At 41.3% G+C, this 24,341-nt stretch overlaps 1 protein-coding gene across 1 annotated transcript in view; it reads right to left on the minus strand.

Annotated features, from left to right (window-relative positions):
• WDFY1 (WD repeat and FYVE domain containing 1) overlaps positions 1 to 24,341 on the minus strand; it is a 70,853-nt gene that overhangs the window by 21,257 nt on the left and 25,255 nt on the right. Inside the window, exons 2-6 of the mRNA XM_023222296.3 lie at positions 21,689 to 21,756; positions 15,956 to 16,029; positions 9,784 to 9,838; positions 5,067 to 5,217; positions 2,849 to 2,961 (exon numbers count right to left, since the gene is read on the minus strand). Coding sequence (XP_023078064.1) covers positions 2,849 to 2,961; positions 5,067 to 5,217; positions 9,784 to 9,838; positions 15,956 to 16,029; positions 21,689 to 21,756 — 461 coding nt within the window. The remainder of the gene's footprint in view (positions 1 to 2,848; positions 2,962 to 5,066; positions 5,218 to 9,783; positions 9,839 to 15,955; positions 16,030 to 21,688; positions 21,757 to 24,341) is intronic.

Raw genomic sequence — 24,341 nt, forward strand, 5'->3', positions numbered from 1 at the left:
CCCAGGAGGTGGAAGTTGCAGTGAGCCAAGATAGTGCCACTGCACTCCAGTTTGGGCAGACTCTGTCTCAAAAACAAACAAACAAAAAAAACTGCTTGGAATACAAAGATTTTTAAAGAAGTTTTTCCTTGTTCTGTGCCAAAAATTACAAAGTAGCTTACATATGAAATGTTCAGAAAAAGTTACTGGAAAAAAAAATGCTAGTAATATTTAGTGAGAAAAACCAGTAAAGTTTACTGTGTCCAACCTACACAAGATAAAAAATATAGATTATTCTGGGTCTCTGGAATCTTTCAGGTGTTTTACTCCAAGATGTCTATGTTTAAGAAAATTAAGTACCACAGAAAAAAGTCTGTTGTATACTACACAATTATGCCAAGTAATTTAAGTGAAAAATCTGAACTTCCCATCTCATACTTTATATTGGCTAACTTATCAAATTTGAAACCCTTGAGGAAATCTTTCTTTCTACATACAGGTGGATCTTTCAGTAGATCCTTTCCCTGTTCATCAACTGCTGTTTGTCTAGAAAAAACATTAATAATCAACTGAGTAAAACTGAACCAGCCACACAAGCTAATAATAATTTTGGTAGGTATACAGAAAATTAATGATGCCATATTCAAAAGCAAACAGAAACTACTTCTCACACACACTTTCCAAAAACAGAACAAAAGCAGAAACAAAGAAATATTCTGCAAAGGCTTCAGGGGTTAGTTTCACATGACTTTTGACCCTGTGTAATCTATGTGCCATCCATTTCAGTTAGAGGCCTAAAAGCAGATAAATACGGTCTTTCAACATGAAAACTACTAAGTAGTTACCAGACCCATTCTGCCTTTAGCAACCCAGAAAAAACTGACGAGCCTGGGGGTCATGAGAGAATTAGTCATAAACGGAAAGTGGTTTCTTCACGGGCCTCTGCTTTCCTGCCCAAATCCATTTTAACTTGCTGTTCTCTTTTCTTCTTTTCCCCTACAGGGTCCTTGATTTGATATACTCTATTTCACCTAAATAGATTACATAGAAAGCATAGTGTACATTTATTATAACTTGTTACAACTAAAACGCTAACTATGGTCATAAATAAGTTCATCATTAATTGTTTCAGCAACTCCCCCGTTCTCCATAAACCAGAGGGCCTCAAAGCTTGTACTTTGTGAAACATATCAGAATTTGATCTTGTGATCGGTATGAAAACTTCAATCCGTTACAGCTTAGCGTCTGACACGTTTAGACCTGTGTCCCCTCTAAATTTTGTTGACAGAGATATATATATTTTTTATTTCTATCTTTTTTTTTTGAGACAGAGTCTCCCTCTGTCACCCAGGTTGGAGTGCAGTGGCATGATCTTGGCTCACTGCAACCTCCACCTCCCGGGTTCAAGAGATTCTCCTGCCTCAGCCTCCCTGAGTACCTGGGAGTACAGGTGCCCGCCAACACGCTCAGCTAATGTTTTCTATATTTTTAGTAGAGATGGGGTTTCATCATGTCGCCAGGCTGGTCTCAAACTCCTGACCTCAAGTGATATGCCCACCTCAGCCTCCCAAAGTGCTGGGATTACAGGTGTGAGCCACTGGGCCCGGCCTCTAAATTTCATGTTAAACTAATCCCCAGTGTTGCAGGTGGGGCGTGGTAGTTGGCTCACGGGGGTGGATTTCTCACGAATGGTTTAGTGCCATCCCCTTGGTGCTCTCCTTGAGATAGTAAATGAGCTCCCTTAAGATATGGTTGTTTAAAAGTGTGTGGCACCCCACACCCCTACTCCTGCTTTGGTCATGTGATGTGCCTCTTCACACCTCACCTTGTGCTATGACTATAAGCTTCCTGAGGCCCTCACCAGAAGCATGCCGGTGCCATGCTTCCTGTACAGCCTGCAGATCCACGAACCAATTCAAGCTCTTCTCTTTATAAATTACCCATTCTTAGATATTTCTTTATTGCAATGCAAGAATGGCCCAATACAGCATCTAATGAAACCTCTTTATTACATGTGTGTATGTGGCGAGTCACATACAATCAACAGACTTTAAAAACCCCTCCACAGAGCTTCACTAACCCACTGCACTACAGAAATGAAATTCCACCCAATAATTCTTTCCCCTCAGTCTCTACGCAGGTATGTTTCCCAAGCAGAGGCTGAACCAGCCCACACATTTCTTCTAATTGTATTTATCCGGTCTTGCTCAGGGGCTTAGAAACTGGTAAATTTTTTTAAAGTAATAATAACAACTCTTCCAAAGGTTTTACCAGTTAGAAGTAATTTTAAAGGTCTTGTCAACACGATAACTTATTTTATTTTTATTTCTATTTTTTTTGAGACAGAGTCTCACTGTTACCCAGGCAGGAGTGCAGTGCCGTAATCTCGGCTCACTGCAACCTCCGCCCCCTGGGTTCCAGTGATTCTCCTGCCTTAGCATTCCAAGTGGCTAGGGGTGGGATTACAGGTATGTGCCACGATGCCTGGTTAATTTTTGTATTCTTAGTAGAGAGGGAGTTTTGCTGTGTTGGCCAGGCTGGTCTTGAACTCCTGGTCTCAAGTGGTCCACCTAATTCGGCCCCCAAAAGTGCTGGGATTACAGGTGTGAACCAATGTGCCAGCCATCACTTAATTTAAAAAGGTAAGCAACATACAAAGTATTATCCACACAAGCAATTTAGAAGGGATTTCGACAATATGAAATGAACCCATCACCCCACCTTCACTTAGTTTTCACTCTGAATCCCGTATCTGGACCAATCAAAATGAAATCTGACAGATCATGAGGAACAGAGCATTCATGAATCCACGTAGAGGAGAACTGAATTTGAATGCCCAAGTTAGGCAAAAAACACTCTTGGGTGATACCTTCATGTCCTTTGAGGGTTGTGATGACTGAACATGTGTTCTGTTCAAGCTTCAGCAGGGTGATCTGCCCAGAACAATCACCAACGAAAGCATACTGAGTGTCAAAGTCATATCTGAGGAGAAGCAGTCAAGGATGTAGAACAGAAATCACCTGAAAATCCTCTCATAAGAGAGACACCAGCATTAGTCAAACTTAGTTTCCAAAGTTAGAAAACATGCATTTTAAAGAGAATAAGCATATACCTAAAACTATAACAAAAAAGGAAATACCCAACTAAAAATCATGCAATATGTAAATATTGAAGGTAAACACTAAAACGGCTGTTATTACTGAGCAAGTTTATATTCATTCATTCAACAAGAACTCATTGAGTGCCTGTTACTATATCAAGCAAGATCCCAGGAACTGGCAATAAAAAAAGAGCTGGTAGTGCAGACACACACAAAAACAAGTAGACATAATCAAGTACAATAAAGTGCCAAAGGGTGAAACTGATAACTACTGGGCTGGGTGCAAAGGCTTATGCCTGTAATCCCAGCACTTTGGGAGGCTGAGGTGGGCAGATCACTTGAGGTCAGGAGTTCAAGACCAGCCTGGCCAACATGGTGAAACCCCGTCTCTACTAAAATTACAAAAAATTAGTTCGGTGTGGTGGCACAGGTTTGTAATCCCAGTTACTTGGGAGGCAGGGGCAAGAGAACAGCTTGAACCCAGGAGGCAGACGAGCTGAGATGATACCTCTGCACCACTCCAGCCTGGGTGACAGAACCAAAAAAAAAAAAAAAAAAAGAAAGAAAAGAAAAGAATGCTAACTACTGAAAACAGCAAGAAAGCTCTGAAACATAATGGTTATTTATGAAATAGCTCTGAAAATAATGCAAATCTGACAGTAAATACAAGACATGAATCCATGTTTCTTTTGACCTAGAGAATTTAGCTATAAATGAAGAGGATGATTCACTTTAAATTACTGTGGATAGTTCAATAATCCAAAACGCAGTTGTTTGTGGCGGTAGTACATTTAAATTTAGAAAATATATTAATTATTGGTCACAACTCATTACTTTCTCAAGTTGTGGCCATAGATATTTCTGGAAAACCAGAAATTTATACACAACATGTTAACTAGTATTTATAATACGAAAGCTATTTACAACAGGATAACTATCACTCTTCCAAAACACAGTCAAAATGAGCACTGTAAACTAGGGCATGATTGTGATTCTGTGTCATTTTCCACAAATCCATTATCAGAGGCCTAGCACATAACAAAAATGCTTATGTAGCACACACTATATCTGAGTATTTTTTGCTTGTTTGATCCTAAAGTATATGGTACTATTTTAAATATCTCACGCTGTGCATTCATTTGTAGCAAACATTGTGAAGAAAGGCTTTCGATGGATGGAATTTTACTATGCCAGACATTCAACTCTGAGAGAGAAACTACCACAGGGTGTCTGTCTGTTGTTGATAACCTTGATCTTGCCATCACTAAGATACACAGCAGGCAGGGAGATCCTTAGGTAAGGGCGAGCTCTACAGGAAGCAAATTCCATGTAGTAGCAGGAATTTTTTAGGCAGTGATTTTCAGCACTTTGGGGCATCCTGAGCCATCTTTGAGAGTTTTCTAAGGATTATGGGTCCTCTCCACACACACAAAAGCATTAAGCAAAAGTTTTGTGTAAAACTCCTTGTAGCCCATTTAGGAGCAAACCCCAAGGCTATAAACCCTTAATATTCAGTACATACACTTACAGAGTCTGCAAATAACCAATTACTAGCAGACAAGTTCCTGTTTTCCTTTCTTCACACAATAAAAAGTCTTTCCATTAGAAACGCAAAGACGTGAGAGGAAGGGTTTGTATTAATGGGCCTGGGTTTTCCACAATTTTGTATTAAAAACCTATAGCACCTCCCAGCAGAGAACAATTCATTTCATTATTATTTTTAATAAACCCAATTTACAGCAAGAACAGCAGATATGGAAGTTCTTGGATTTTTGGTGAAATATGTATTAGGTTGGTGCAAAAGTAATTGCAATTTTTGCAATTACTTTCAATGGCAAAAAAAAAAGAAACACAATTACTTTTGCCCAAACTTAAATAGGTTTCATTCAGTCTTTAGATCTCAATTAGCAGTTTGGGATGAGATTCAGAACCAAACACTGAGAAGCAGAGGCCAGGGGAAGGAGAGGTCCATGGCTCTGAAGGATATTGCAGACACGAAGCCCAGGACGTGAAGAAGTGCCTCCCGAGCATGTTCCCGCTTCGCGTGCACATCCAGCTCACACACTTGTCATAGCCAGTACTGATGACCCACTCTGTGGCCAAGCTGAAGATGATCGCAGATACCCGGTTCTGATGAGCTGCAGGAACAGAAAGGTGAAGAGATGTCATCTCCAGAAACAGCACTCTTTGGGGAAGAACTGAGGCTCAATCTCTCAATCTGCTCAGCCAGGACACAGTTGTGTACAAGAGTATACTGGAAATGCCTATCCTCTGTGAATATATTTCAGACAACCTTCTCCAGCTCAACAACTCACTAGCTCAGGCTCTCTCCAAGGCCCTGCCCTCTGCTCCCCACAGTCGTGGCCACCAGAAGCTAGGAATCATTAAAGAGTAATGCCCAAAGAGAAATCAAATAATAGCTTAGAATATATGTATATATATAATTTTTTTTTTTTTTTTTTGCTATGCTCAAGAGAACATTTTTACTTTGCTCTAAAAAACTTTATGAATGAGGCCTATGTGGAAAGCAGCAGTTGTAACAGGGCAATGTTTTTTTAATCGTCTGTAACTTCAGTGTTTTGAACCTTCCGAAAACACTGGCATTCTAAATAACAGCAATGGCAGTTTTCTAAAATTAAAAAGTGGTGTTAAAGACAAAGCTTTTGTGAAGTTCTCTGTTCCAAAATAACAGCTGAGAATGAGGAAGGTTTTCTGTCTGTTACCTAACTCTGGAAATATTTCCAGGTCAACTATAAGCCTGGGGCAGTGTAACCCGCCTTCCACTTCATCTGGTACAGAACTTTGCATGCAGTAGATGTTTAATAAGCATCCAATCTGATGAAAAAAGTCAAAGGCCAGACAGAGAGACTGCTGACCTCGCTCTCAGCTGTACAGACTGCTTAGGAAGAACTGAGGGACTCTCCCCAAAAGTCTACGTGAAAGTCAGATTCATCCACCGGCAGAAGGTTACATTGAACAATGACATACTCATGAAGGATTCTGAAACTTAAAGGATGCTATGATAGCTATTAATCTTAAATTCAGCTGGGCACAGTGGCTCAACACCTATAATCCCAGCGCTTTGGGAGGCCAAGGCAGGAGGACTGTTTGAGGCCAGGAGTTGGAGACCAGCCTGGGCAACAAAGCAAGACCCCATCTCTACAAAAAAATTTTTTAAAACCAGCTGGGCATGGTGGCACTTGCCTGTAGTCCTAGCTACTCAGCAGGCTGAGGTGGGAGATCTCTGGATCCCAGGAGTTAGAGGTTACATCGAGCTATGTTTGCACCATTGCACTCCAGTCTGGGTAAGACAGTGAGACTCTGTCTCTAATTAAGAAATAAAAATTTAAAACTGAAAAAAATATTAAATTTGAGTAGGCTATGTCTCATAAGATCTGTCTCAGCGTCTGATGTGGAGCCTAATGCTTTTTCTGCTTTAATACTTAATTTGCATAAATACTTACAGGGTGTATAATTATACTGATTTTCAGATAAGAAAACCGAGAAGCAAATGTTATTTATTAAATATTTATAAATATAAATTAAATATCAATATCAATATATGCCCAAAGTCTAATAAGTGATAGATTAATTTGGTCTGTCTGACTCAAAACACTTTTTCCACTAAACCTGTAGTTGTTAAACTCGGGCCAAATAGTCATAGGGTTTAAACTAGTTTGTGGTAAAGATGCTGTAGTGAATAGTCAACTATTTTTTCCTGGGAAGAACTATCCTATTTCTAAGATTACATCCTTTCTGCTGTTTTGTATTTTTTAGATGTCCTTTTCTTTTGTGAAAGTATGGTGAGATATAGTCATGCTTATTTTGCTTCACTTTTAGTTTTTAAACTCTCACTTGGCAAAATAAAAAATACAGCAATCCCTATATTAGTCCTCCAAAAGTTTTCTAAAATGTTATTAGTCAATGAATACAAAGGTCCAAGAACCACTGCAAAAGAAACCTATGCTGCCTTATAGCCCATAAAGAACTATGACAACTGGCAGGGCATGGTGGCTCATGCCTATAATTCCAGCATTTTGGGAGGCCGAGGTGGGTGGATCACTTGAGGCCAGGAGTTCAAGACCAGCCTGGCCAACATGGTGAAAGCCCGTCTCTACTAAAAATACAAAAAAATTGCTGGCCATGGTGGCTCGCACCTATAATCCCAGCTACTAGGGAGGTTGAGGCAGGAGAATCGGCTGAACCCTGGAGGAGGAGGTTGCAGTGAGCTGAGATCGCACCACTGCACCCCAGTGTGGGCAACAGAGTGAGGCTCTTTCTAAAAAAAAAAAAAAAAAAAAAAAAAAAAAGAACTTTGACAACCAAAATATAGATAAAAATAACATGAGATGTGAATATGAAATAATTTCATCCTTAATGACAGATGAAAAATACACACACACACACATTCTTTTTTTTTAAAGGGGGGGCAGGGTCTCATTCTGTTGCCCAGGCTTAGAGTGCAGTGGTCTGATGATGGCTCACTGTAATCTCTAACTCCTAGGCTCAAATGATCCTCCCACCTCAGCCTCCCAAGTAGCTGGGACTACAGTGTGTGCCACCATGGCTGGCTAATTTTTTACAGAGGTACGGTCTATGTTGCCCAGGCTGGTCTCAAACTCCTTGGCTTCTCAAAGTGCTAAGATTACACGTGGGAGCTACCACAACTGGCCAGGTGAAATAATTTATTAAGGAATTTGCCTTTTGACAAAAACCTTGACCAGGCATTTAAGGGTCTCCAAATCAGGCATTTAAAGGTCTCCAAACTCGCAGGTATGTACCTCGTAAAGGAACTTACAGATTCTTGATTATTTTAAAGATAAACCCGTGCATGATAGCTGAGAATTCAAAGTTGTTTCTGGTGTTACAATAACACCATGATGCTAGTAGTACACTACTCAATGCAAGATTAGAAAGTGTTATCATTCGTTGTCACAAAACAGTTTCCCTGACCAACATACTCCAAGGGCAAATATATGGGCATTGCTGCATCACTGTTCTCCTATTTTATTTATTTATTTTTGAGACGGAGTCTCGCTCTGTTGCCGGGCTGGAGTGCAGTGGTGCGATCTCGGTTCCCTGCAACCTCCGCCTCCCGGGTTCAAGCAGTTCTCCTGCCTCAGTCTCCTGAGTAGCTGGGACTACAGGCATGTGCTATCACACCCGGCTAATTTTTGTTATTTTTAGTAGAGACAGGGTTTCACCTCGTTGACCAGGCTGGCCTCAAACTCCTGACCTCAAGTGATGCACCTGCCTCGGCCTCCCAAAGTGCTGGGATTACAGGGGTGAGCCACTGCACCTGGACGCTTTTCTCCTGTTTTAAATTTGGAACAGATGAAACAATACGTAGGCAAAGGAAATTTAGCCTTCTTAATAAAGTATCCTATCATTAGACCACATTTCACCAAGATGAACAACACGTATGTAAAACATCTACACTCTAATTTTTACCTTTATCCACAAGCATTAAATATAAAATTTTATAAGTATAGAGTGAATAAAATGAGGCTACATGTTATGTCTTCTGGTGAAGTTTCTGGGAATCAGCTAATTGGTCTGATGGGAATCCACAACTTAATCAAAATGCTTTAGTTTTGCAACTTCAATCTGAAGTTGTCATTGGGATCTTGCTTTTGTTAAGTTTTAAAGTACTGAAATTTACTAAATAAAGTAAAAACTGAAAAAAAGGTATATGTCACAGATGCCACAAAGTATTGATAGCTTTGTAGTGAAAAGTGCTTACAAATCAGTTAGAAAACACTATACCTCCCTGGGAATACGCACAAAATCATAAACAGACATTCAGAAAATATGACAAGTGGTCAACATTAAATAAAGCTTAAATCATTTTCAAATTGAGAACTTTCTTGACTATTAAACAGGAAAAAGAAATTATAAGGCAGCAATATTGTGAAGACGTCATGAACACGTATTCTCAGTCGCCATTCACAGGACTGTAAAATCTTGCACTATTGCTGTGAAGCAGTTTGCAAAGTAAATCTAGGGCATTTAAAAAACTTTTTAATGTCTGACCTGGTTATTCCGCTTTGTAGGAATTTGTCTCAAAAAAAAAAAAAAAATTCCTCACTGAGCACTTAGGGATTTGTCTTAAATAATCAGAATTATAGATTTGGCCAGGTGTGGTGGCTCACACCTGAATTCTAGCACTTTGGGAGACTGAGGTGGGAGGGTCACTTAAGCTCAGGAGTTCGAGACCAGCCTGGGCAACATACTGAGACCTCATCTCTATTTAAACGAAACAAAACGAAACAAATGAATTCTAGGATTAGAGTCAGAATAACAGTCAAGAATACCCCCCCACATGTGTGTATACACTTATTCAAGAATACACACGCACACACACACACATACACATATCAAAAAATTGTACACACACAGTTATATACACACACATACATGTATGAAGAGTAGTATGTGTTATCAAAAAAATGGAAGCAGTACACATACCCAATAATAAAAGAATGGTAAATTAAATCTGATAATGTGCCTGATATACAAAATTTTAAATGCTAATGAGCAAGAAAAAGCTGAAATATCACTAAAAGACAACAGTCTCTCACATTGTGGGGGTAATAAAACTAACAAGTTAATGTGAAAATCTAATTTTCATCATAAGAGATGATGTTCTAGTTTTGTGTATGTCTACATGTATGTGTACGCAAGATAATATGTATTATAATTACCTGGGTAGGTCTTGATAAAGTTCATTTTATTAAAATCTTCAGAAACGTGAAATTCCTAAAAGCAAATGCACAAAATAAAAAATTTTTAAAGAGTTATGGTTTTATAAAACAACAGAAACTTAACTTTCAAAAATGAAGTAAAATCCAAAAATGATTCTCACAAGACCTGGGACTTAAGATGAGTTATTTAGGAATGATATGAATTGCTTCTTTCATCAGACCTGTCCTCAGGCCAACATCGCTTTGGGAGAACAGACCTAATTGAATAAAAGTAAGTGCTGCTGACCAGCATGGGATTTGTGTCCACTTCTTCCTGCCCAAATCAGCACTCCGTATTCCTTCTCCCTCCTACCACAAAACTGTATTCTCTTAGGAACACAAAAAACCCCTCAAGACACTGCATATTAAAGCAAAACTGCAAAGACCCCTCACTAACAGAGCTCTCAGCAAAGTAAAAACAGGGCGCTGGGTAGCTCAGCAATTTAGTGGGGGAAAGTACACCTATTTAGTATACAAACATACACAACAACAACAAAATAGAAGTGTTGAGATTGTGGGTGGTTTTTGGCTTCTTTTTATACTCCCGTGTTTTCCAAATTTTATTTATTTATTTATTTATTTATTTATTTATTTATTTATTTACAGACAGAGTTTCGCTCTTGTTGCTTCCTTGGCTCACTGCAACGTCTGCCTCCCAGGTTCAAGCGATTCTCCTGCCTCAGGCTCCCGAGTAGCTGGGATTACAGGAGTGCACAACCACGCCCAGCTAATTTTTGTATTTTTAGTAGAGATGGGGTTTCACCATGTTGGCCAGGATGGTCTCAAACTCCTGACCTCAGGTGATCCACTCACCTCGGGCTCCCAAAGTGCTGGGATTACAGGCGTCAGCCACTGCACCTGGCCCCAAATTTTCTACAGATGTAATCCTTTATAACTTGGAAAAGAAATTTAAAGTACATATGTTTTATTGAAAAAAAAATCAACCTCAACATAAAACTATGAAAATAAAACTCTAAAGAAAAATCACTAATTACTAGTACTACCATTATTATTATTATATTATTATTATTTTGAGACAGAGTCTCGCTCTGTCACCCAGGCTGGAGTACAGTGATGCAATCTCAGCTCACTGTAACCTCCGCCTCCTGGGTTCAAGCGATTCTTGTCCTCAGAGTCCTGAGTAACTGGGACTAAAGGTGCGTGCCACCACACCTGGCTAATTTTTTTGTATTTTTAGTACAGACAGGGTTTCACCATGCTGGCCAGCCTGGTCTTGAACTCGTGGTCTCAAGTGATCCACCCACCTTGGCCTCCCAAAGTGCTGGGATTATAGGCATGAGCCACTGCGCCCAGCCAAGAATACTATTATTGATCAATGCTAAATTGACATGGATAGTATGAATTGCTGACAGACCAGAGTGAGGGGGAAAAAAAGCACACAAAAGAATATAGATTTCTTGTTCTCCATCTTGTTTTTGCAAAGTAGAAAAAATATATCAGCATGGTATATATTCATCTGTATTCAGTGGAAGAGCAATTGATCAACTGCTGACTAATGTTAAATTGGATTTGCGTTGCCCCTTTCCACTGAACAACTGTAACAGTTCTTATGTGCCATCCTATAATGACAGTCTCCCCTTGAACTGAAGGCCACAAAAAGGGTCCCCAGGGAGATAAATGCACCAACACTGCACTACTGCACTATGTGAAGCTTGTACTTAGTGGCTTCTCGTTATATATGTGCATGCACATCATCATGATATTCCCACAAACTTTACTGAAGGCTAAAACGGAGAGCTTTGGCATTCACTACTGTGTCATGCATTTCCAGCACCCTCGCCTGCTGCCCGCTGCTGTGTGAATTGCATGGGCAGGGAGCCTGTCCCTTCTACTGGATCTTTCTTCTTGACCCTTACATCAAGGCTGCTGCTACTTTTTCTTTTCTTTTTTTTTTTTTTTTCCTTCTTTTGAGACAGGATCTTGTTCTGCCATGCAGGCTGGAGTGCAGTGGTGCAATCTCTGCTCACTGCAACCTCCACTTCCCAGGCTTAAGTGATCCTCCCACCTCAGCCTCCTGAGCAGCGGGGCTACATGGGTATGCCACCACAATAAGCTAATTTTTTAAATATTTGTAGAAATGAGGTCTCACTATATTGCCCAGGCTGGTCTCCAACTCCTGGGCTCAATCCTCCTGCCTCAGCCTCCCAAAGTGCTGAGATTATCGGCATGAGCCACCACACCTGGTCCAAGGCTGCTTCTTTCAGTGAAAACAAAGAAACTCTCATAACTATACTTCTACTTTCATTGTCCCCTTCTCAGCCAAAAGCTTCTCTAGTGACCAGCCCACCCTGGTTACCCTCAAGCTCTCTGGCTCCCTCATCTCCCAGTCACACTTCAGTCCATGGCTCACCAGGGCTACCCCACTGCATGGAAAGGCTCTTCTTGTTATCAGCAGCTGCCTTCTAAGTGCCATCCCAAGAGCACTGCCCAGGCCTAATTTCACCCTCTCCTTCCTGCCCTTGACACCTTTACTCACCTCCTCCCTGAAACTCACTGCCCTCCGGCTTCCGTGGCTGCACTGTCCTGGCTGGGTCTCCTCCCTCTTTGCCTATTCTTCCTGTCTCTCCTTTAGGCTCCCAGCCCTCTGGCTTTTCTTTAAATACTGACATTTCCCTAGGAATGTGACCTTGGCCTTCTGCTTTTCTCAATCTACCAGCTCTATCTAGTTCACGGCAGCCACCGTTGTAGTTTCCACTGACGTCAACATTCAGGGGACTCCCAACCCCTGCCCAGACCAAACCCTGAGGTTCAGGCACACACACTCAAGTTCAGTTCTCAAAACTTAACTCATCACCTTTGCCCAAAAAAGATCAGCATCTTTTCTGTCTCTGAAGCAGTGAACTCCTGGCTAGAAACCTGAAAGTCATCTTAAAGCTGCTCTCTATTTCAACACGCACCTTTATTCAAACACCCAGTCCTGCTTCCCAGACAGTTCTTGAGGCCACAGCTTCTTCTCCCTCCCCACCCTGGTGTTTCATGATCTCACACTGGGATCCGGAGGCAGCCTCCTAACTGGCACCTGTACTTTCAACTGTGTCCCTTCAAAACCTGCTACACATTTCTGAGCTGACAAAAACCAGAAACCTGCTCCTGCTCCTCAATGGTTTTAGCGAAACCATGTAGCTTCCCTAAAGCACTTGATCCTTGGGTTCACCTAAAAGGACTTGTTACTTATTATACAGATCCCCAGGTCCCTCTCTAGTGATTTCGAAGCTCTGGGTCTGGTAAAGAGCTGGGGAATCTGTATTTTCGTAAGTCCCCTCAATGACTGGCGTGACTATGCAAGGTCAGGAAATTCAGCTTACATAAGGTGGTCTGGGCCCCTTAAAGTCACACTCAAGGATCATCACCTCCCCTCCTCCCTGGCTGGCCTCCCCTTCAACTCCACTCTAAAACGCTGTCATTATTTAGGCCTCAGGTCTGGGCCCCGACTTCCTTCATTCCCTCCCCAGCTACTCAGTCATTCTTGTGGCTTGAAAAATGACCTGATGATGATGTCCTCTGCCCAGACCTCTCCGGGGCTCGTTTTGTTTATCCTGTGCCAACTTCACATGGCCAGTCAGAAGCTCACTGGTATCTCAAACGAGGCTGGCTCTCACTGTCCCCCTCCCTCCAACTGCCTCCCCAGCCCAGCCTTACCCTTCTCAGCAAACAATACTACTTCTTACCCAACTGGTCAAGCCAAAAACCTGGCTGTCACCCGACTTCTCTTCCTCTCCTCTACACAGTCAATTTATCTCAGATGTCTCCAAGACTTATCTCAAGTCCATCCACTTGTCCTTCCTCATGGCCACTGTCCTTTCACCCAGACCACTAAAACAGCCTGATTATCCCACTGCCACTCTGGCCGCCCCTCAATCTGTTTTCCACCCAGCAGCTAGAGGGATCTTTGGAAAATGTAAATTACATCATGCTATTCATCTGCTGAAAACACTTTAACAGCTTCTCACTGCAATTACATTAAAATTTAAAGCTTTACCCAGACCTACAACACCCTGCATGACCTGGCGGCCTCTGCCCACTTCTCCAATCTCCCTAGGGTGCACCAGCAAGCCACTATAACCTCCTCTGACTCCTCTGATGCTCAGAGATCCTTCCCACTTGGGTCTTCTGGACACTGACTTCTGGAAACTTCCCTGGCTCTCTCCCAGCTGGCTCTGTGACAAAGATGCCAAGAAAATTAAATGGGAAAAAAATAGTCTTTTCAACAATTGGTGCTGGGATAACTGGATGTCCACATACAAAAGAATAAATGTGGAACCCCTCTGTGATACCACATATAAGAATTAACTTACAGTAAATCAAAGATCTAAATGTAAAGCTAAACTATAAAACTCTCAGAAGAAAATACAGGTGTAAATCTTGATTTATACTTATCTTTATAGGTATAAATGACCTTGGATTAGGCAATGGCTTCTGAGATATGGTATCTAAAGCTTAAGTAGCCAAAAATAAATAAATAAATACATAAATTGGACTTCACTAAACTTTAAAAATAAAAAAGTAAAAAGGCAGCTCTTAGGAGAAGATATTTGCAGAACATATATCTGATAAGGGTCTAGTATCTAACATACAGAAAAAACTCTTACAACTCAACAATTAAAAAATACTCTATTAAAAATGGGCAAAGGACTTAAATAGATATTTCTCCAAAGAAGATATAAATGACCAACAAGTACCTAAGAAGATCCTCACCATTACTAGTGATTAGGAAAAGGCGAATCAAAACCACAATCTAGTACCATTTCACATCCACCAGGATGACCACAACAAAAACAAAACAAAACAAGCAGAAAATGACAAGTGTCAGCAAGGATTTGGAGAGCCGGAATATGTACAAAAAATATGTACCTGAATTTTCATAGTAACATTATTGATAATAGCCAAAAAGTGAAAACAACCCAAATGTCTATCAACTAATAAAGGGATAAACCAAGTGCAGTATGGAATACTAGTCCACAGCCAAAAGAATGAATTAATTCAAACAGGTGCGAACCTTGAAAACATCATGCTAAGTGAAAGACAAACATAAAAGGCCACACATGTTGTATGAGTCTATTTATCTAAAGTGTCTAAAATAGGCAAATCCTTGGATTCAGTAAGTTAGTGATTTCCAGGAGCTGGGGGAAGGGGCAATGGAGAGTGACTGCTAATGGATATGGGATTTTTTTGCAGGGAGGGGTGATGAAAATATTCTGGAATTAGAGAATGGCAATGGTTGCACAATCTTATGAATATACTATAAGACCATAGAATTATATACTTTAAAATGGTAAATATAATTATGTTATATAAGTTATGTTTCAATTAAGAAAAAATAAATATATGCATACAATTCGACCCACAAAAATGCCAATCTATAATAGACTAGAAACTTAAATATCAGGTCCTTTGCCAAAGACAGTTTGAGAAGTATTGCCTTAAAGAGTTCTGTGAGTTGCTGGCTGAATGGCCACACACACACACACACACACACACACACACACACACACAGGCTCTCCACCATCATGGCTGAGGGATAGGGATTGCTGTAGGTGACATATTCACTCTATGATGGCTATAATCTGTAGGTCAGCCCGAGCACCCAGCTATCAATTACGACAGCATTCTGAGTTCCAAGGAACTAGTTTAAAATTAAGTAACAACTTAATCCATTTTGACCTAATATCTATACTGAATTAAACTTTTTTTTTTTTTGAATGGTTTCCCTCTGTTGCCCAGGAGAAAGTGCAGTGGTGCAATCTCAGCTAGCTGCAGCCTTGACCTCCTGGGCTCAAGGCATTCTCCCACCTCAGTCTCCTAAGTAGCTGGGACCACAGGCATGCACCACTACCAACTAATTTTTTTGATTTTTCGTAGAGATGAGGTCTCACTATGCTACCCAGGCTAATCTCAAACTTCTGGGCTCAAGTGATCTGTCCGCCTCAGCCTCCTAAAGTTTTGGGATTACAGATGTGAACCACTGTGCCTCGCCTAAATTAAACATTTTTCATGCCAAACAATCAAGCATTCATTGTTAATCCAAAGTTAACTGGCCAATAAGGGACATGGGAGGTCAATACAAAGAATATAATATAAAGAATATAATAAATACATTCTAAAAGCTACCTACCATTACGGCTCCATTATCCTGGCCCACAAATATCCGTCTGCTGTCATGATGGTAAGCCATAGCAGAGCAAGGAGCTGCCAGAAAGACAAAGAGCACATTACCAGCAAAGCTAAGCACTTTAAGTCATTCTTCAAAGTGACTGATTAAGAACTATATAATTTAGGTTCACAGAGAGAGAGTAAAAATGTTTTCTAAAAATTACGTAAATTGGAAATGTTATTAAAGTTCTCTCTGTTGCCTTAGTTTAAAACCTTATTTTCACAAATCTTCTGTTATTTCTATAATGCTGGGTGAAACGAGCCAGCATGAAGTTTCATCTGACTGAAAATCCTACCTGTAGTCTGGCAAGCCTTGGGGACCAGGGCTTGCAGTGTGTGATCTGCTGTCCAAACACTCAGGAGGTCATCCTGCCCCTGCCACCCTTCCCATCAAATGTCAAAGAGTAGCTAGAATCTGTGCAAAGATGGGTTCCCAGCACCAGAATTCCCATTCTATGGCATATGTGAGCATATGTGAGGTGCAGACATATGGCACATGTGAGTTGTGAGGTGCAGACAGGTTTCCTTGTCCATAGCAGTCTTATGTGACTGGGAGAACAGCTGCCTCTCCTCATGTAAACACTCTTTCCATGTTCTACCTACCCGCTTCCAGAAATCACAGGCTAGAGAACGAGTTTCAGAAAGGAGAAATTCTAAATTGTCTCCTTTTACCAAAAATTAGAATTAAAGTGATTTATAAATTGGAACATTTGAAAAAAATATATATTTGGGTTTGTTTCAGCCTAAGGAATTTTAGTGAGCAATGGAAGAACCAAAACAAGGAAATGCATGCTAGGGAAAAACAAAACAAAACAAACAAATTTGAATTTACTTTGGAATAGAACTTCTTGTAAAAGATGAGTAGGTATGGTGGCTCATGCCTATAATCTCAGCACTTTGGGAGGCCAAGGCAGGAGCATTGCTCGAGGCCAGGAGTTGAGACCAGTCTGGGCAACATAGTGAGACTCCATCTCAAAAAAAAAAGAAAAGAAAAGAAAAGAAAAGACGTCTTTTAAATGAAGTCATCATTTGAATGTAGTTTAAAGTTCTCTCTCTCTCGTAGGCCGATATCCTCACCAAAGGAAGTACACTACAATACTGGATTGTACCCCAAAGCGAAAACATAGCTAACTGCATGATCAGACCATAGAGACTGTTTCAGTCGCATCCAAGAACTGTGTAGTTGACTCTGAAAGGTACGTACTGAAATTGTGCACAAAACAATTAGAATTGACTATGAGCCTGTATACTCCTTATCCACCATACTGATGTTTGAGATGAAAAGAACAATCAAGTTTAGGAATTATGACCACAAAGATAAATATACATATCTTTATACTATCAAAATGCTCTTTAATAACCATGCATACACTTATCTTTGACAAATCAAATCATGCTTTGATGCGTTCAGAGATTCACTGTCATCATTTTTGCTTGCTTTCTAGATGGCACTAAATGCATTAGTTTTAAGCTTCTTTTCAATTTTTTTAATGCCCAACCCTATAACAAACAACATAAATATGTAAAATCCCTCTTTTGTGTAAAAATTACAAAGTGCTGGGTAATTTTATGAAGCTAGACAATTATAACATTTGAAAAAGAAAAAAAGGGTTTCCTTAGTTTGTTTTGTATTATATAGTGATATCCTGACTCTCTCCCTGGAAAGGTTTCTAATTGAGATAAGCAATATAAATGTAATATAGAAGGGGAGGGGTTGGATATAAAGCAAAACAGGAATCATCTTTCAAATCAGTTAGCTTTTTTTTTTTTTTTTTTTTTTTTGAGATGGTGTCTCGCTCTGTCACCCAGGCTGTAGTGCAGTGGTGCAATCTCAGCTCACTGCAACCTCCGCCTCCTGGGTTCAAGAGATTCTCGTGTCTCAGCCTCCCGAGTAGCTAGGATTACAGGCACCCACCACCACACCAGGCTAATTCTTGTATTTTTAGTAGAGACGGGGTTTCACCATGTTGGTCAGGCCAGTCTCGAACTCCCGATCTCAAATGATCAGCCTGCCTCGGCTTCCCAAAGTGCTGGGATTACAGGCGTGAGCCACCGTGCCCAGCCAAGTCAATGAACTTTTAAAAAGCCATCACTGCAGTCCAAAATCAAATGTTTAAAACTTTGGATCACACCACAGGGCCAAATTCAGCTGACTGCATATTTTGTTAATAGTTTTTTTTTTTTTGGAGCACAGTCAGACCCTTTCATTTATGATTGATTGCATGCTACATTTATGTATCACTTATGATTGCTCACATGCCATATTTATGTCTTATTTATGACTGCTTGCATGCTAGGAAGGCAAACTTGAGTAAGTGCCACAGTGATTGGCCCACGTAGTCCAAATGTTTACTGTCTGGCCCTTTGCATAAAAAGTTTGTGGACCTACCCTTCACTGTGGTGGGAAGCATAGGTTTGGAGTCATAGATGAACATGGATTGGAATTCCAATGACAAGAAATCAACTTAACCCTTCTAACCTCAGCTTGCTTGTTCACAAAATGGTAAAAATATCATCTGCCTTGCATAGCTGTTGTGATGGTTTCATAAAACTCTATCACCAAAAAAAAGGCACGAAATACACAGTAAAGATAGAAGCCAAGAGTTACCATTTTTCTTCAGCTAAAGCAGAGTCTGAACGTTATTTTTTTATGTGAGGTAATGTTATAGAAAGAACATAATTGGACTGCATATAGCAGTATAATAAGGCTTGGCTTATTGATCACTCTGTCAAGTCACAGGAAAAAGTTTAAATTAGTGGATATAACCACTAAGACATCCTAAATTGGATAATCTGCAGAGAGCTTTTAGAACTAACATGGCATTCTGCTTTTCATATTCTAAATTTAATTTTGAAATAAAAAGTCATTCTAAAACAGACAAGCAGTTATTTTTGACAGTTCATTCACTCTGTTTTCTTCTTGCGGTGTACCTACAGTTTTATCAGCAGATACAAGTCCAAATAGAAGCAATAAAGAAGCATCTAGAAGTAACACAGTGAACATGTGCAGATACAAACATGCAGGTGTCGACTACCCACTGCGAAGCTGTGTCTGTTCTTTCAAGTTCCTCCTTCCTGAGCTAGAAGCTCCTTCAGGAGGGGACAGTTAAGCCAAGTTAGAAAGGGATGAAGACAGAGAGATCCACCGCCACTTGCTTGAGATCTAACAGCCAAGAGAGAACACACATTTCTACTGCTAAGGTTTTGGTGCCCTGGGAGAGAAATTCATCAGAAAGTTGTACTAAATATTTGGGGGAAATGCAAGTCAAGGAGTAACTGAACTAAATATGGGACAAAATCCATCTCAGTCTCTGTCTCTATTCTAATGAGAATGAACTTCAAGATTAAGGACTCAGGGAGATTAAGCTATGACCAAAAAGCTAATTATGAAGGAAGGGAAGAGTGGGAAGCATAAGAGCCATAGTATTAACAACATTTTCCACAATGATAACAAAACATTTCCCTGCACTGATACGCGTTCCTCGGGCTGTTGCTACTTCCAGCTCTCAGATCTATCTCTGGGTCACTGGAAAGTAAGGAATTAGCCTAACAAGTCTTTTTGGGAGACTGGGGCAGGTTGGGCCACAGGTGGGCTCAGAGGCCCAGGATGTCCCACCCACCTCTACCCTGCTGCCAAAATTTCCAAAGTAAATTTATCAGACAGGCTCCATAAACACCTTCACTAAGACATCAGTTACTTCATATCTCAAGGTGAGAATTTAGTGTGAGAACCAAGGTTATGCATCCACAGTACATGCAGACATGGGTAACAGAAGAGATGCCACGGCTTGGCACAATAAATTATGACCAGGTTTTCAAGAAGTCTTCAAATGTCCTATGTATTATAAAGCTTTACTGTTCCTTTCATAATAGTTATCTTTATGCCAGGGTTCCAAAAGGTCTCTCTCAATTTCACTGAATGACTACCAAGACAGAGAAGCTGGCTAGCCTGCCCAGGCTGTTGGTAGAAGGCAGAAAAATAAAAAACCCTAATAAACTACTAACTTTTTGTGAAAATTGTTACAGGATCTAAATGCTGCATGCACAATGAAATATATGTATAAAGGAGAAAGTGCTACCAGAGGAGAGAGGTGCCCGAAAGGATGACTCAAGCTGATGAGATGTAGTTTGCTGAATAACTGGCTGTTCTGTCTTTGTAACAAACTCCACAGCCCTGGAATACCTCTTAAGAAAGCAGTGGACAGCATCAGCAGCATCTGCAACCACTGTCAAGAGCTCTTCTTTGGAAAACTTGATAATGGTCTTCAGTAACAAACCATCAAGCATACACTGAAGCCTTTTTTCTTTTCTTAGTGGGGGTCCTCTGTGTATTAAAATTCTTAACTGAGGAAAATCACTCATTAAGGACCAAGCCTCAAGGAAATTAGCAGCTACGGAGGCCTTCTGTCTGGCTACTTGGCATAACGGAGTTGACTCCCCGTTTGAACTTTGGTGACATCCAGGCATTGTCTACAGGGCTTTCTTTTCAAGAACAGTTGAAGAAAAGAAGTGGGAGATAAGGATGGTGATGCTGCTAAGATTCACATCAAGGGCTAAAGTTTATGTGTCACTTTATGTCAGTATATCCCAGGGCTGCTTTTTTTTTTTTGAGATGGAGTTTGCTCTTATTGCCCAGGCTGGAGTGCAGTGGTGTGATCTCGGCTCACCACAACCTCTGCTTCCCGGGTTGAAGCGATTCTCCTGCCTCAGCCTCCTGAGTAGCTGGCTAATTTTGTATTTTTAGTAGAGATGGGGTTTCATCATGTTGGCCAGGCTGGTCTCGAACTCCCGACCTCAGGTGATCCGCCTGCCTTGGCCTCCCAAAGTGCTGGGATTATGGGCATGAGCCACCACGCCTGACCTCCAGGGCTACTTTAAAGGCTCCAAGCAGAAGCTTCATCATCCAGATTTATTTATAGAACATACCTGACTGCTGAGAAAATTCTCTATTTAGAATGTGTTGTACCTTGGACTATGTCTCTCAATAGGTCCAGAGGTTGGTGAAAAGGTTGGGCAAAGGTAGTCATGACGCTATGGAGGGCACAGTCCTTTTTTCGTGTGGATATTGGCTACTACAAAGGACAAAGTTACTACTAATATAAGTTGGCCAAATTAAGACAAAGAAAAACTGAGGATAACATGTTCATTTTCCTATTTTTTTTTTCAGTTTTGCTCAAGTCTAATTCAGTTAAGCCATAGACTCAACTTCCTTTGCAAAAGAAAAGGACTTTTCCTGCAGTTTATTACAGTCTGTCAGAGGTATTAGGCAACTAAGGAACTCATTTTGAAATCTAGCAGCAATATTTAATCAGACATTTTGAAACTTATTTATTTTTATTTTTATGAGACAGAGTCTCACTCTGTCGCCCACGCTGGAGTGCAGTGGAGCAAACTCGACTCACTGCAAACTCCAACTCCGGATTTAAATGATTCTCCTGCTTCAGCCTCCTGAGTAGCTGGGATTACAGGCACACACCACCATGCCCAGCTAATTTTATATTTTTAGTAGAGACGGGCTTTCGCCATGTTGGTCAGACTGGTCTCGAACTCCTGACCTCAGGTGATCTACCCACTTTGTCCTCTCAAAGTGTTGGGATTACAGGTGTGAGCCACCGTGTCCAGCTGACATTTTGAAATTTAAATCATCAATAACATTAGAGACATTTCTCTCAAATGGAACAGTTCAGCTACTTACAGGCCATTGTGTGGTAAATGCTGGGCCAGTACTGACCACTGTCTCTCTTCAGCCATACCCGGATGGTTCTGTGGAGAAAAGAAAAGAAAAAATGGAGTAGTTTTTAGTAATTTTATCTTTTGTGTTCCATGAGAATTTAATTTTTAAAATTTGTTTAATACTATTTCCTAACTGACCTTATAAAATTAGCCAGACAAACTGGACAAATATATACATATATGTACACATACATATATAGTATATAACATATATATTATATACAGATACATGTATAGTATATCATATATGCACATCATATACATATACATACTATATATAGTCACATAAAGTATGATGATATAAGTTATGCAGTACCTAGGAGTAAGGATTTCAATTCATTTTAATAATATGAAAATGTTCGGCCGGGCGCGGTAGCTCACGCCTGAAATCCCAGCACATTGGGAGGCCCAGGCGGGTGGATCACAAGGTCAGGAGATCGAGACCATCCTGGCTAACACGGTGAAATCCCATCTCTACCAAAAATACAAAAAACATTTAGCCAGGAATGGTGGCGGGCACCTGTAGTCCCAGCTACTTGGGAGGCTGAGGCAGAAGAATGGCGTGAACCCGGGAGGCAGAGTTTACAGTGAGCTGAGATCACGCCACTGCATTCCAGCCTGGGCGACAGAGTGACACTCCGTCTCAAAAAAAAAAAAAAAAAGTTCATTACATAATGACATTGAAAGAAAACAGAACTGTTAACTGCTTTTCTTGGTAAAAACAAATTGTGTGCACTTGGTGGTTGACCATCTGGGCCGACAGGAAGGCGGTGGCTGTGAGTGGGAAGAGGCTCATGGAGGAGTGGCATGGGGAGGGGCGCCACCCACATCGGGAGTACACAGCAGGCTCAGGCTTGGGCATGGCATTCTGCCTTCCGCCCCCCGGAGGAAATCATTCCACACAACATCTCTGGGGATCTTTTTCACCAGAACACACACAGGGTGATGAGGAAATCCTGTGCACATGCAGGAAAATGACAAACGACCAAAACAGCCAAAGTTTCATATTCGGGTTTATGACCTCAGAGAAACAATGGGAGCCCTGCGGTTCCTGCTCCTGCACTCTCAAGGCCTCTGGGTGCCAGGCCTCTCCGTCTCCTGCATCCCTAGGACATCGGGGACTCCACGGGTGATCGCCCCGCTCTGCCTCTGTACTCATAACCAGCTTATTGTCCCCACTGCCAACTCTGTGACAATCACTTTTATATTTCTCATTCATTTATTTATTGATGAGACAGAGTCTCGCTCTGTCACCCACGTTGGAGTGCAGTAGCATGACCTTGGCTCACTCCACCTCCTGGGTTCAAGGGATTCCCCTGCCTCAGCCTCTCAAGTAGCTGGGATTACAGGCACATGCCAATAAGCCCAGCTAATTTTTGTATTTTTTTGTAGAGATAGGGTTTCATCATGTTGGCCAGGTTGGTCACGAACTCATGACCTCAAGTGATCTGCCTGCCTTGGCCTTCCAAAGTGCTGGAATTATAGGCATAAGTCATCACACCCGGCTCTTATGTATTATTTTTTAAGATGCAGTCTCGCTCTGTGGCCCAGGCTGGAGTGCAGTGGTACAATCACGGCTCACAGCAGCCTCGCCTTCCCAGGCTCAAGCAATCCTCCCACCTCAGGACCCCAAGGTGCTGGTATTAGAGGCATGAGTTACTACACCTGACCCATTTTTATATTTCTAACAGCAATGTAGATTCTGGCATACAGTAGGAGCTGAATAAATGTTTACACCCTTAACCTAAAATACACGAAGCCTAAATATTGATACCATATGTTTCCAGTTTTGAGGCCAAGTAAAACTGGATGGTGGGATGCATAAGTAGCGTGTCCTGGAGGCAGTGTCCTCCCTGACCCTTGAGACCAGGGAGACCCTCACATCCCCTGACCATAGCACTTCCCAGGAGGTTTAGCCACTCCGTCCTCGACGCAGAGCCAATTACCACAAGGCCTGCAAGCCAGACCTATGCGAGCACAAGGCGGAGACCATTTGTTTGTGGCAATGAAGGGCATGATAAGACCTTCTCAGGGACTACCACCTGAGTCCCCACGTCCTCATTCACACGAGAGGAAAGCTGTGCAGCTGGTGGCTGTAAGCAAAAATTCAACACAAAATCAAACTTGAAGAAATATTTTCAATGCAAACATGAAAATGTGCAAAGACAACAGGTATGCGATTTGGAGGCTTTCAGAAGATCTTTAAGAAGCATCAGCAGCTGGACATCCAACAGGGCCAGCACACCAGTGACCTGCTGCTCAAGTGTGCCCGGGGGGATCAGGAAGCACCCACCGCACCCAGCAGGCTGGGCCCACGCGGCCACAGACCCATGAGGGCTGCACAGTATATGGCAAAGGGATGTTCCTTGGTGGCCAAAACATAGGCAGAACTTCTGAAACGTGAGAGAAACTCCTAAGGAGGAAGTATTAATAACGTGCAGTATGCCAGAAAACATTTACATGGAAAGATGATTTTCAGCAGCACATGAAAACACATCCCAGAAAGGGACGTGGGTCGCTGCCCAAGAGAAGAACAGGGTGGAACCTGCACAGCTGCATGTAACCTCCAGAGCCACCTCTCCTTTCAGGAGGAAGAGTGCCCCGTTGTGTATGAA

Source organism: Piliocolobus tephrosceles, chromosome 11 (genome assembly GCF_002776525.5).
Source record: "Piliocolobus tephrosceles isolate RC106 chromosome 11, ASM277652v3, whole genome shotgun sequence".
NCBI classification, from domain to species: domain Eukaryota; kingdom Metazoa; phylum Chordata; class Mammalia; order Primates; family Cercopithecidae; genus Piliocolobus; species Piliocolobus tephrosceles.